We start from the raw sequence: 14,068 nt of genomic DNA, 5'->3' as shown, positions 1-14,068 counted from the left end.
AACAGTTGTATATTTGCATGCTTTCATGTCGTTTAGCCACTAGTGCTTCGCTGAAGTTATTCCTGTTGAGCCCTCCTTCCCCAATGAAATTCAAAGGTTATTTGGGTCTTCATTTCACGATAAGGCCCTTTGGCGATGCTTTAGCAGCCCAGTGCTGGAGCCCAACAGTGGTTTTAAATGCGGTTATAGTTACACACTCTTCAGGTCCCTTTTACTTTGTGTAAGGAGGGACTCCATGTAAAGAACTGTTGTTGATTTACAGATCTGTCTGAAGAGGAATGTGTTCAGGGTGTTACACTGAGAAAATGAGAACTTTGACCTATTGCAAACATAAAATAGAACCAAAATCCTTTAGTATTTAAAATCAGCTCTTTTATCATCTTGATCACTGGCTTCTGAACCGCCAGACTATTGCCCAGGTGAAAAGTATATTATTCATCTTGATAGCCACTTTGGTCTGCAAAGTTGGAGGGAAGTCTTACCCTTAGAAGTCCAGTCAGCATATAAAACATGTAGGTTGCTCAGTAGTTCACGTCCACGCGTGAAGATGTGGTATGCTATTATTTCATTCTGTTAGTAGCGATGGGCTTTATAAAAAGGAGGCATCACGCAAGGTAGGTGCTTTATTGCAGGATGGAAACACTTTCATAGGTTATTTTAATCATTACGATTCTTTCATGATGTGTGAAAGTTGATTGTTGCTGTAAATGAAGCCATTGAAGGCTAAAAAATAAAAATGCTGTGATGGTAAAAATCCTTGGAGTGCAAAAAATGGGAATTGCTATAAAAGGCAGTAATTTATTCTCTGCGTGAGATTATTTTTTATCATAAGGATGCTTTTAAGCTAATTCTGAAACATACAATTGTAGTCTATATAGATGAGGTATATTGCAAGATGCATTGATAATTTGGCTAATTTTTTATGCGCTGTAATTTATATATTGTTAGAAGTACTGTTTTATTCTGTTAACTGAGAGGCTTAACACATTTTTACTACGTTAAGGATAAGTTATTTTTGCAGGTCTTGTGGTTTTATTATTTTGACCCATATCCAGTTCACATTGCATCATAATACCATATTTTTACTAATATTATTCTAGAATGTTCAAAACTTATTTGCATTTGGATAGAAATTCATTAGCTCTTGATTTTTATTGTAACAAATTATTTTAACTTTTCTGAGATAATGCATTCTCTATGTTTCTGATTTGCTGATGCTGAAATATTTTGTTTTTGTTTTTAACCCTTCCAAATTTAGGATTGTTTTTGCTTTTTTTCTGTATATATATATTTCATTTGTGTAGACCTACTGGTTCCTGCTTTTTTCTTTTTCTTTTTTTAATATGTTATGTTCGTAACTTCTGACTGTCTGTGTTGAGCCAATCTTACCGACAAAAGTATCAGTTGTTTCCTGTTTCTCTACTTCTTTACAAAAAAAAAAAAATGAAAAGTAAAAAGTAAAAATAAAAAAACTCTTAATGGGAACCCTGGCACTGTCTGTCTTCTCTGTTCTGCAGAAATGTTGAAGGAGTTGAACCAGCAACGCAGAGCGAAAGAGTTTACAGACCTGAAAATTATTGTTGAAGGCAAAGAGTTTGAAGTCCACCAAAATGTTCTAGCTTCCTGCAGCTTGTATTTCAAGGACCTGATTAAAAGGTTTGCCTTCCTTCCAGCTGTGATCTGCTCTGTTCTTTTGTAGGGCGCATTTGTGTCGCTTTTTTTTCCTCCCCTCTCTTGCAGGTTTATGAAGATTGAATCTCCTGTCACAGAGCCAGTAGCCATTCTTTCCACCTCCTCTGAATGTATTTCCAAACTGAGACTCAGACCCATTTGTTACACATCTGACTCGTACAGTGTAATTATTTCTGATGAGTAGAGGCCAGTTTTGGCCGAAGAAAGTGTTCCACCACTGAGACCTCTAAGATTTAAACTCAACTGCTAATGGTGATTCAGACCACAACTAAAAACTATTGCTGTCGATGTTTTCAAGGGACTCTGTCACATACGACAAAAGTCTGTCCTTCAGGCTACAATAAGCCATCAGCATTCTGGTGAACGATGCTGAGGGGTCGTCCTAATAAAGCATTTTGAGTATCATAATCCCTTCACCCTGAAATCTTTGTTACATGCTTTTGTGTGGCTTTTATGGGCAAAGGGATTGGTATTTTTATTATTTGGGGATTTTTAAAAGAAGAAAAGACAACTGATGAATTTCTCTAGAAAAGATTGGAAATAAGACTATTTTCTGGTCAAGACTAGCTCAGTCTGCATGTTAGACTAAGGGTAGTTTTTTCTTAAAAACACCATAGCTTAGGGTAGGTACAAGATGTACATTTTCTAAACATCATGTCTCCGCCTTCGCATTTTCCCCCCTCTGTTTCTAGCTGATTGATTCTAAACAGTGCATGATAATCTTTTTTTTCCATTACATTGATTTTTCAATTTATATGCTTCATATACTCGCATAGGAATAAATTGGTACTCTCATATTATTAGTAAGTTAGAGTAGCAAGTAGGGAGAAAAAAAACATGAGGATAACTTTCATTTTTCTCTCAATCATCAGCAAATTAATGCAGCTGCTGATTTTGCCTTGCAGTATTTTCCTGAGCAGACTGAGCCTGGACTGTGCTAAAAAATGGGATTAAAGAACATTTTGCTTGCTTCAAATCCTGTATTTAAATTTTGCCAACTAACACAATAGTGACTGTATTTTATTTCAGGATGGCATATTGGCTGGTATCTCCTTTCAGTGTATTATGTCCTTTTGCACAAAGCTGGTTTTATAATTATGGATATATATTACATTTCTGTGATATAACTGTGCTGACTGCCTTATCAATTATTCATAAAAAATATGTTGGCCTAGGAAGCATGTCTTTTCCCCTCTGTAAATCTAATGATTGCTAGCTGTAGCTATGCCAGATCTCTCCTGTCTTTTCTCTTCTGTCTGCTCATTATCATTTAATTGTCAAGGCTATACTATATGCTTTTTAGGGTGATAAGGGATAGAGTCTACAGGGAAAGAAAAACCTTAGAATCAAGTTACAGAAATCCAATAACTGACTGGCCAAAGACTGTCATTTGGATTTTGCTGAGAAGACATCTGCTTGTGTGCAGAAGTCACCAGGCAGCATCTATTTCTAGAAGCACATTGAAGAATCTTGTTGCTTTATTATTTAGTTATCAAATGGAAATATGCTTTGGATTGAACACTGCTCTGGTATGAACTCATTTAAAGAAAAAAAACACAACTTTTTTAATGCTCTGAAAAGAGACTATGAAAGCAAAACCCTAGATTTCAGCATTTATTGTCTTTCAGCTGCTCACATAAGGCTCACATGCATTACAGGAAAAAAGTAGTGCAAGGTTTAGCCCATTTGCCAGCCTCACCACTTTTTTCCTTCTTTCACATCATCAGCAGCAATAAATATCCAGAGCTCGATTTGTGTCCACAGTCAGGCCTCTCCATCCCAGTTGTCTTCCATATATAACCTCAGTTTCACACATGTAACCTTGATAAAGGCTAATGGAGTTGCACAGGTGTATCCAAGGCAAAAATACTTTTATTACTGATGATGATGCTTGAATAAGGAAAAATCCAGCTTGATGTCTAGATGAGTTTGCAAAACTGTCAGGTGAGAAAAATAAATATTCACCTGTAAACTGAGCAATGTGTCTTTGCGAGACAATAAACTCAGGGCTATGGGGTGGAATTTCTAAAGACCTGCTTTTTAGATGATACTTGCAGTGTAAAACCTAGTCCTTTTAGTAACCCCATGAAGTCAATGAAAGTCAAGGACTCAAGTTGCAAGAGGCACTCAGTATTTTGAAAGGTCATGCCCTTGGTAATACAGAGTCATTATAGTTCACAGAGTCAGTATGTTTGTAAATACAATATGTCTAGAATCCTCTCCTGATATTTTTTTAGTAACCCCTTTGAGATAGTACTTAAAACTTTATGTCATTTATATTGCACTCTTTGTGTTATTATAGAAATCAAAACAAGAAATGGCAGTTTTTCTTAAGAGATCTCTTTCTATTTAATATTATATAAAGGCCATTTCAGTCAGTGCATGCTAGGGTTAAACTCTAATGCCATTCCAACCGAAGGCTCCAATGGGTCACCAGAAACATCAATGAGAAGATGATCTATTCATGAAGGTGCTATGTGCATACATATAAACAGGCAGAAAAAGAATAACTTTCAGAGTATTTACTTTGGCTGTTCTTTGCCGCAGGCAGGTTATTGTTAACCTCGTGTTCTGCCATTGATTCCGCTGTGTGTTGGAATTGGTATCTGATGGTAGGATAGCAAGTAGTGTCTCAAAAGAATAAAAGGGAAATGTTCAAAAACAAGTAAGATCAATTATCCCCTCCTCAAAAAAAACAAAATATAGACAAAAAACATAGTAGAACTGGAGTTTTTGCCCATGTTGAGGAAGGCTATTTGATGAGAATTAGTCATAGCAGGGAAAAAAAAAATGTTATTTTTATTGCACATAGTGAAAGATGATAACCACGTTTGATTGACCAAAATAATTCTGAAGTTATTTGTTGTTTATGAAACAAATCTGGTAATGAGAATGCACTTTGAAACCCCCTTAGTTTCTCAGAAAATGATTAATTCTGCAACGTGCTGAGCATTCTGGTCCTTGTCCAGAGAAGTACCTGTTCCATGTGATTTATCTTCTAAATATATGAGCATCACCCTATTGAGGTTGGGTTAGTTAGGTCCTCAGCATAAGCTCAACACCGTACCGAGCACTGTGCTCTTGGAAACGGGTTAACCAGTCCCCGTCAGGAGCTGTGCAGCACTCGAGCCTAAGCCAGGACTCGACGGTCATCTCCCTCCCACCAACAGCTGGTCATAAAAAACAATCTTGGTCCTTTTCAGTGCAAAATCATCTGGAAAGGATTAGGTGTATTAGGAACAGGAGGTAGGAAATGTTCCTCATGTCTGTTCCACTTCACTGTTCGCACAAAAGGAGGAAGGTGAGGGGCAGGGGAAGGATGGGGACATGTGAAAATGGGTGCATGCCCAAGTCTGGTCCCACAGTAGGACATACTGCAATAACCTCAGGGGCTGTGGGGCTATCGCTGACAACCTCAGGAACAATTTTATACAATATTAAGCATATTTAGGGAGTGCTACGTTTCCTTAAGTTGTCTTCATAAAATCCTCTTTAAAGTACATTCTTTCTCGGTGAATATTTGAGCCTGCTTAATGACAGGTATGGCGTTGAGTACTTGGCCTTACTACTTGCTCCTTCAGGCATAGAGCATATAGAAGAGTTGATATACTTTACCTGCACTTAAGGAAATCATGTGTTTAGTCAGCTTCTTCAAACAATGACCCGTACAAGGTTACTGGAGTATAGGACTTCAGGAGAAAATGGATGATAAATAGCAGCTGGAATAGGGTTCTGTCCCGTAAATGCCATCTTAAGTATTTTGAGTGCACTGCCAACCACAGTTGCTTCCAGTTTGCCTGAATTTGGCCTCTAATTTGCACCTATATTTTCGATACTTAAGAAATCAGCGTTCCCAAAATAGGGGCCTGATTTATGGTACAGGCAATGAAGAGGAGCACCTTGAAGGCTTCTGGAAGGAGCCTTTTCTCCTAATTCAGGTACCTATGTGCAGGCAGGTAGGAGATTGCTCTGGAGCAATGAGAGCTGCTTGTCTCTTGCTGTTAGTCAACCAACATTTAGGCTCAAGGTTGGCTTCTAAGGCAGATTTGGTCTAACCTCGTCTTCTGCTGTAGTCTATAGAGAGGGAAACAGACATCTCCAGGAGGCAAGTCCTCTCACCATAAAATGGCTATCTGAGATACAAGATGAGGAGGAGGCCATCCCTCTTTACTATTAATGAAGAGAGCACGCGAAGGTGATTTGCTTAGACTCTAAACTTATGACGGGTGTTACATTGCTTCCTTCAAGGGTCCAGCCTAAGCTGGTTATCTAGGCTTCCTCTGCTGTCATGAGGGAAGACAGGAATGTCCATAGGATGATTCATCCCACCTTAAGATAAATAACATGAATTGCCTTCTGGAAGTGCTTGTTTTTCATTGCCCACAGAGAAAGGCCAGTCACCCAGCTCTGATTAGACACCTGAATCATAGTTGGCTAAAAGTACGTGAATGATTCCTTCCAGAAACTAGTGTTGTCTGAATGTCACATACATATGCTTATATATGTATACAGAAAGAACAAAGTAGATCGCGAACCATCAAAAAAACCATATCTAAAATGCCCCTCTCTCAGAGCACAGATTTTCTTATTTAAGCCAATCTTGTAGCTACAGCTCCTTGGTTTGGGGAAGGAGAGAAATGAGCTCTATATCTTTGTATCATCTGCCCTAGAAGAAATGGTGGAAGATGTGTGTGTTCTGGAAGGAAGGAAGGAATGGAAAATCCCCTGAAGAGGCATAATTTTTTTCCAGCTGCATTTGGAATAGACAAATACAGCTGCTGGATAAATGGAATGTCTGATATTTCCGTAACAAAGAGAGGTTCACCGGAACATTTTAATTTGCTGCTTTCTTCTTCTTAATCCAACCCAAAGTGCTGGAATCTCTACCAAATATGACATAAATAATAGGAAGCACTTGACATAAAAGTCTCTTCTTGGCCAAAATGCTGGCTTTTATAGAGAGACTTTAGTTTTATTTCTCTGTGGTCACTTACTAAAGATACACAAATCCTATCCTATAAGCTTTATCTTTTCAAGATTTTATTCTAATGATGCTTTCTAATTTTGAAAGAACAGAGCAGTAAGTCACATACAACAAGAGATTTGGTCACTAGAAGCAGACATTTTTGATGCAGTGTAATCTGGCAACGCTGTGTTCATCCTTCTTTTCCTAAGGAGCAGAGCCAGTGACTTCATGGCCAAATTGCTTTTCCACGATACCTTGCCTCTTTTTGCAAGTGTTCAGATTTTTTTCTTATTTCTTTTTTTCTAAAAGAGGGTTGTATATACTCTCTTTGGGCTTGAATGCAGGGCAGGAAGGTGGGAGAAGTAAAGTATTTAGAGGACCAAAGCCCTTTTGCTTTACACCTACACTGAAGACAAAGATGTCATTCTACATTTTACACCATTGTGTGGAAGGGCAGCATTTGGATGCAAGACAGAGAAACCTGCCGCTATCCATCTGAAACAGTCTGACAAAACTGCAAAAGCATTTAGGTGTCTGGAAAACAGACTGTCTGGTTTGTGTTTACGTTGTAAAAAGCCCAAAATGAGAAATAGCAGATGAAAGAAAAATCTACTCTTGGTGACCCCTTCGTGTTTTCCTGCTTATTAAGAACCTTGCTTTTAACTCTGGGAGAGGAGCAGGCAGCATTTCTACATCTGCATGCTTCAGCTCCATTGTAGAGCAGAATGAATGTGGAAACAAATCATAACATTTCTTTGAAAACAGAGAAACAGGGAGTTAAAAATGCGATGTTTGTTTCAGGTACCAGGAGAGGTACATTATGCCTAGACATACAGCACCAGTGGTTTCTGTTAAACCATTTAAAGGAGTCTGTGAGAATGGGAGGTTGCATGGGAGTGTAAAATATTCTTCACCCTATACTGGCAGGGTGCAGGTGTAAATTATGCTAATGATGACATTTTTTTCTCTTAGATGAGGGACTAATAATTGCTGTATGTTGGGTGCAAAATCTTGGCACGGGAAACAGCTTTCTGCTTTCGGTGGCCCCTTTCTGGGAGCGCGCTTTGCTGGCTCTGCCTGGCCGAGCAGCCACGCTCCCGCCCGCCTGTCATAGCTGCCTGCTGCGTTTCAAATTTTGCAGCTGCCAGGCCTTGGAAAACATGTTTTCATCAGGCAAAAATGTATGGTCTTCTACATAAGTGAATTGCAGCTTACAAATGTTCAGTGGTGTTGCTGGGCTGCCAGGCTAAGGAACTGCCACAAAACCCATAGCAGGCGTCGCAGCCCGGCTTTTTCCAGCCTGGCGAGTGTGGCCATGGATTAGAAGGGTGAGTGGCTTGGGCTGGATGCTGCCCTGAAAGAAGGGACAGATCAATGTGCCCTGCTTTGAAGAGAAGCCGTGGCAAGGAGGACAGAAGGGCTCCCTTTCAAGCCTCGAGGTGCAGCACAGAAATTAAGCTTCTGCCTTGTAATGGCTGCAGCTTGCAGAGGCACCAAGCAGAATCACTTAATATCTTGCTCCTCTCCCTCATTGACAGCATCCCTATTTACTGTAGTTTGGGCTTCTTGCTCACATAATTTCTAGACACAACTACAAATCCTGCATCTCTTATCCAAGGAATGACAGACTAATCACCTCTCTTGCTCTGGCTAGACCTATCTGCAAGCCATGCGGCTGTCATACAAGCACTTATAAGATGCCGGTGCAGCTGACCTACCTATATTTACTTACATCTCACAGCCCTGTCTAGGCTTGACCATGTTGAAATTTCGGGGTGAAAGGGAACAGTTATCTAATGAGGTGCAGTTCAAGCTAAATGCATCAAAGACAATGAAAAAACTTTCACGGCATAGAAACTGAAGCCGTGCTCTTGAAAGCTGTCATTTTTGGGCCACTTCCAAAAGCCAGTCTTGCCCTAAACCAAGGGTAATCAAATCTCCAACTCCAGCATGCTCGCAGGTAGCTCCAGGGACCAGCAGTTCACTTCCTTTCATTTAAATCATCAAGGATTAGCCACTGCTGGATTGGGATAATGAATTTGAATTAATAGAACCAGGTTATGATCATATCAGATCACAGTCCCCTCTTTTTGCTTGCATAGCGCTAAGCTTCGGTGACTGAAATACTCGGAGCAGTTCTGCGTGGTGGTGTGGGCAGGGATTGATGGAGTGAGAAGAGTTACCTGCCCTTGCCTGCGTATACTGTGGCCATAGGTGATGCGATATATTACCTTTCAGTGACGTCCAGAGCACAGGCTGGCTCTAGGTATGCCGCAGAAAAGCACTAGCAACAGCCTGTAGCTGAGTGAGAAAGAACCAGTGCCTGACAGAATTAATTCTAATTACTGAAATGCTGATTGGGATCTTTGGGCACTACCATAATCATAGTAGTAGTAATAAATAATAATTGTGGTTATCATTATTTTATTATTGTTTTCCCTCTAGACATTGCAATGATGAGAAAGAGCCTTGGATAGACTTACCTAGATAATTACTTGTATAAATTTCACCACATTCCTCAGAAACAGATTTATTAGCTGCATAATGCCAGCTCTCTGCTAAGCTGGTTTTTGATGGTATAATAAATATCATTAAAACAGATCAGATAGGAGTTGGTTAAGGGGGTGAGCTTTAAGTTTGATGAGAATAAATTTTTTATTCTGTCATTTTATTTTTAATCTTCTTTCCCGTATAATCCACCAAAACCTGCTTGCATCTTTTATTTACCTTTAACAAATAGTAGCTCTCACCCCAGGCTATTTTGCCACATATTTGCTGAATTAGGCTGCCAGAGATACTTGCAAACAAGTTAGATCCGGCGCTGTTAATAAGCTGGCCCACTTTTTTTACTTCTCCGCTAGTATCTTGTGAGATTCAGTTTATTCACAGTCCCTAGCAAAAGTCTAGGTCATGAAATGCGGTTCTTCCAAGGGCATTCACTATTCACTTCTTCACTCACTTGCTAGTCATTTAAGCCAGCATCTTCAAACTCGTCATCTTCTTTCTTAAATCTCAGCAGGGAGGCAGATTTGTGCCTCCGACTGTGATCTCCGACACTATGGTGTTACAGGCTGCCGCTGATCCTGTGCCTTTAGAAATAGTCTTGACCGAGCAATTAGATTGTGTTCCGTCGGTGAATAGCATTAAGGGTATATAGGAGATGTGGCTCTTTTGTTTGTTTTATTTTATTCTGGCCATGTTGTCCGTGAACAAAAGCATTTGCTGTTAATCCCATTGCTCGTCTTGGTTTGTAATGATCATTTCTGTGATGGTGAATTAGCAGGAGCTGCTAGTGCATGCCTGAGCTCACAGCCATTAATTTTCCTGATTTTCTTCTGATAGAGCAGGTGCAAACTGGTGGCAGCATTTGACCCTAATAAGTTACACTAGTCTTGCCAAATTTTGTTTGCCTGGAACAAGGAACATTATTTGTATCAACATCCTGGTAAAAAGTGAGCAAATGGATTTGTTGGTCAGGTAAATTTTCATGACAAATTTGCAAGCCTGTGTTTAAACAATGTAATTTATTTAATCTTGTGATTTTACTAGTTCTTTATCGTAATCATACAATAGCACCATTACAGTATATGTTTTCTTCTCTCGTGAGACAGATGGATAGTGGCTGAGGCTCAGAGATAATATTTATCTACAAGGTAGTATAATGAAGGCAGAGATCTGCAAGTTAATACATTTTGAGCTGATAAAATAATTCCAAAGGAGAATTGATGCTAGAGTATAATTTATTTTTTAAAAATCCTATGTAATAGAACATTCAGTGCCTTATGACATACATATTGCAATGGTGTTGCCCTATAAATGTCCCTTCTTGTCATCATTTACATGATTGATTACCTTGCAGCTGAATAAACTTGAATAACTCAGTAAATAACCTGTTACCTCAGTATGCACATGCATCTTGGTGCATGTGTCGTGGAAATGTATGTTGGTATGCTTGGGCATCTATGCTTTTATAGCTCATGAGCATGTAATTATGAAAAATCAAGCTCTTCGGTACGAAATACAACTTTCCATGTAGAGTGCCATGTCTGTGCTGTTCGTAACTGAAGGCTGGCTATAATATAATGAAGTTTTTTGTTGCTTCTCCCAAGATAAATAGACATCTGGGTTTTGAACCATTAATAACTCTGAAGATGATGAAAAGTCAAATAGTGGACAGTTAAGATGCAGCAACATTGCACTCTCTTCTTCGCCTGGAGTTTCAATGCTTTAAGGATTATGTTCCACAGTAAACAAGATGTTCAGTCTAAATTGTATAGACTCGAACAGGAGTTTCTAATGAGCACATAGCTAACAGACTCCTAAGCCTCATGAGAAGCTGCCTATCCCAGTCTGGAGTCCTTTCTTTGGTAATCAAAATAATTTGACAGAGATAAAAAGAAGTAGCTTCTCTTCATTTAAGTGATTCATCTTACATAAAAATCTTGGATTTCCTGTTTTCTGGAGACCAAAACAATGTCCAGGGAGCAAAGTAATTTAATTTGATTTTTTTTTTTTTTTTGTCCTATCATCTATCTTAGTAGCAAATAGTTTGCTCTAGTGGAATGGGAACACAATTACTGTAGGGTAAACATTTCTGCTCCTAATTATGAAAGCAGGCCAGCAAGATCAGCACGTGGAGCTGATGGGGCAGATCTGAGAGGGTGCGAGGGGAAGGGGTCAGTGGGCAGCTGGCCGGTGGGACAGACTGTTACTTTGGTCTATGCGGGGAGGGACAAACCCCAAAATATGGGCTTCAGATGCCTCAGGCCAGGGTGGAGCTGGAGCTCCTACCTGCCTGCCAGCAGTCCCATAGCCTCCCATTAGCTCAAACGTGCTTTTAATGAAGGATATTCAGATTCCTGAGTTGTATGAGATCCTGAACAATAGATAATCAAAGATAGCAATTTTTTTTTATTACATGACCAGAATCAGTGTGTTTTCCTATTTCTTAAAAATAAATTCTGAGTGTATTATGAACAAAACTGAGGCTATGTTATGGAGCTAGCTTTTTGCCATTGTCTCCTGTTGGGAGAAGCAGGTGGTAGACTCTGTTCACAAGCAGAGGTGATGGACCTTGGAGAGGCAGAAAGAAAAAGACACACACCAAGTCCCACACGTCCTGGGAAAGATCACAAATGGTAATTCTGAATGTGTCTTTATTTTAAAAGATAGTCATTTATTTCAGTGCCCTTTTGGAGCACAAAGCTTAAATATATGTCATACCTTTGAGTCTATGGCACAGTGAGTCATATGGCTTTGAATGTAAATAGGTGTCACAAACTCTGTCAGTCCTCCTGTTCCCAAACAGGCAGCCTGGGAGGAAGCTGAACCAACTGTTCCTAGGCAGTAATGTACATTTACATAAAATGTTTCACATTTTTCATTTTTATTCCGTGCAGATGGCTCCATTTTGAACATCCAGAATTTGTTTTGACTTTGTGACTATAGCTTGTAAACAGAGAGTTGGCTGGCATCTGTACCGGGTATAGGTAGCTTTTCGTATTTGATCTAAAATTGAGAGAGGCTCTAGCCAAACCATTAGTCAGTCAAAATAATGTTGCAAGCCGGCAGCATATCCAAACCATGAGAGAAGCCTGAATTAGAGGCGGTAGCGCTGTCCATAAATTGACAAATTGATGCGCTAGCAGTGTTTCACTTACACAGCTACTTTAGCCAGACTCTAAATGCGGCTTTGCAAATCAAGGCATCTCACTATTAAATGTTTTGAACTGAATCACACAGAATTTCTGTTACATGAACGCGTTGATACGAATAATGCAGGGAAAATGAATAGATATACATATATTTATAACTCAAAATGCGGAAAACTCAGTTGCATCGCTATTAAGCATGAGAACCCTAGTGCTGATTCTTGTCTGTGTGTATTACACGTATGGAAATTATTTTCAAGGACAAATGAATACCAAAAATGTAAAGGTTTCTACTTTTGTTTTGTCAGTTCTACTCCTAAATCTTGCAGATAAGGTTTTAGCGTTATTTTTCCTGCTGTCAGTATTTAAACGTTTTAGCTCTTTTCTATACATTAGTTAACAGAAAGGGACATCGATTTTGATTTGTTATTTGAGAGTATAATCGAGCCATCTTTCGCTTTAAAAGGTTCCCCGTGCCTTTGTCTTCTCTAGTTTAAGTAATTAAGTTGAAGCATAAGTAGCCAGAGTATGTTCAAAGGCCTTGGCTTTATTCTGTTAGACCTAATTATTCCAGACAATACCAAATATTTTTTCACTAACTCCCCCCGTACCCATTCAGACTGCGTCTGTGCTTCCTGCTTATCTGCAGGTTCAGTTCTGCTTGCGCGTTGCTCAGGTCTATCACCTTGCTGGAGAAATATATGATTTGTGAATCTGAAAGAATTCCCCAACAGCTACCATAAAATTAAGCTGTTAAAGAGCTCTTGGAGCTTGTTTAAATGTCGACCTAAACAAACCTCTTTGCTGTTTAGCTCAAGATAAATCTTTTTAAAAGTCCTGTTCTAAATCACTTCCTAATTTTAATGAGTTTATATATCAGCCTTTGCCAGATTTTTACTGTAGCTATTCTCCAAGATTACAGCCATGATAAAGTAAGGACTAAAATTGTTTATTATATATTATTCTTCAGAAGCCAAACTTTTTCCCCCAGAGGCTGTTGGGAGAGCTATTGATTTTCTGCCACAATGTGAAATGTGTGACCTTTATAATATGAGCAATGATTACAAGGCCAATAAAATGACATCATTCTGTTTAAACTTTAGCGTTCGCAGGGGAAATAGCAGAATGTGCCACATTTAATGATGTCCACGGACGATAAGTGTACATTGCCTGGCTTCAAGTGAGACTGAAACACAGAGGCAGGCAGGTTCTCCATCCCCAAAATACCCCGTGTTTGTGCAAGGAGTGGGGGAACAGGATTGTATGTACCAGGTAGAGCTGTGTCTTTTCCCAGCTCTTAAGGCAAGAAGTCAGTGCTTTTCTCAGAGCAGACTTTTTTTTTCTAAACGTTTGCATCTATCGATGCCACTGACAAAACTCCTCCTGATGTGATACAGGATGAGCTGTATACATTCATACAGATTTTCCCCACTCCCCTGCATATGCATTTACAGGGCTAAATTCTATTCTTGTAGTACAGCTTTAGCCACTTCATTGTAGTTACTCTAGAGTAGCTGAGAGAAGGCTCTGTCCCAAATAGATGAAGTATAACTGCACAGGAGCATATTGATATTCCAATACCTGTGAAAACAAGGAACATAGAAAGCTTTAGTCAGGCTCGGAGGGGGATGCCACAACCTGATTTACTGAAATTGTTTCCAGAAGAAATCTATGGAATTTCCCACTGCAGTCACCTCAGTCTGTTTCTGCACATTCTCCTCTTCCTTCAAAAACTCATTTTTGATCTGTTAGGACCTGC

General features: G+C 39.4%; 1 protein-coding gene across 1 annotated transcript in view; it reads left to right on the top strand.

The window, feature by feature from the left end:
* The first annotated feature begins 1,519 nt into the window (after nucleotides 1-1,519).
* KLHL29 (kelch-like family member 29) overlaps nucleotides 1,520-14,068 on the top strand; it is a 41,005-nt gene continuing 28,456 nt past the window's right edge. The window contains exon 1 of the mRNA XM_009701634.1: nucleotides 1,520-1,656. Coding sequence (XP_009699936.1) covers nucleotides 1,520-1,656 — 137 coding nt within the window. The remainder of the gene's footprint in view (nucleotides 1,657-14,068) is intronic.

The sequence above is a fragment of the Cariama cristata genome, unplaced genomic scaffold (assembly GCF_000690535.1).
Source record: "Cariama cristata isolate BGI_N322 unplaced genomic scaffold, ASM69053v1 scaffold11360, whole genome shotgun sequence".
NCBI classification, from domain to species: domain Eukaryota; kingdom Metazoa; phylum Chordata; class Aves; order Cariamiformes; family Cariamidae; genus Cariama; species Cariama cristata.
Note: the sequence above shows the minus strand (reverse complement) of the source record. Positions and strands in the feature narration are given on the sequence as shown.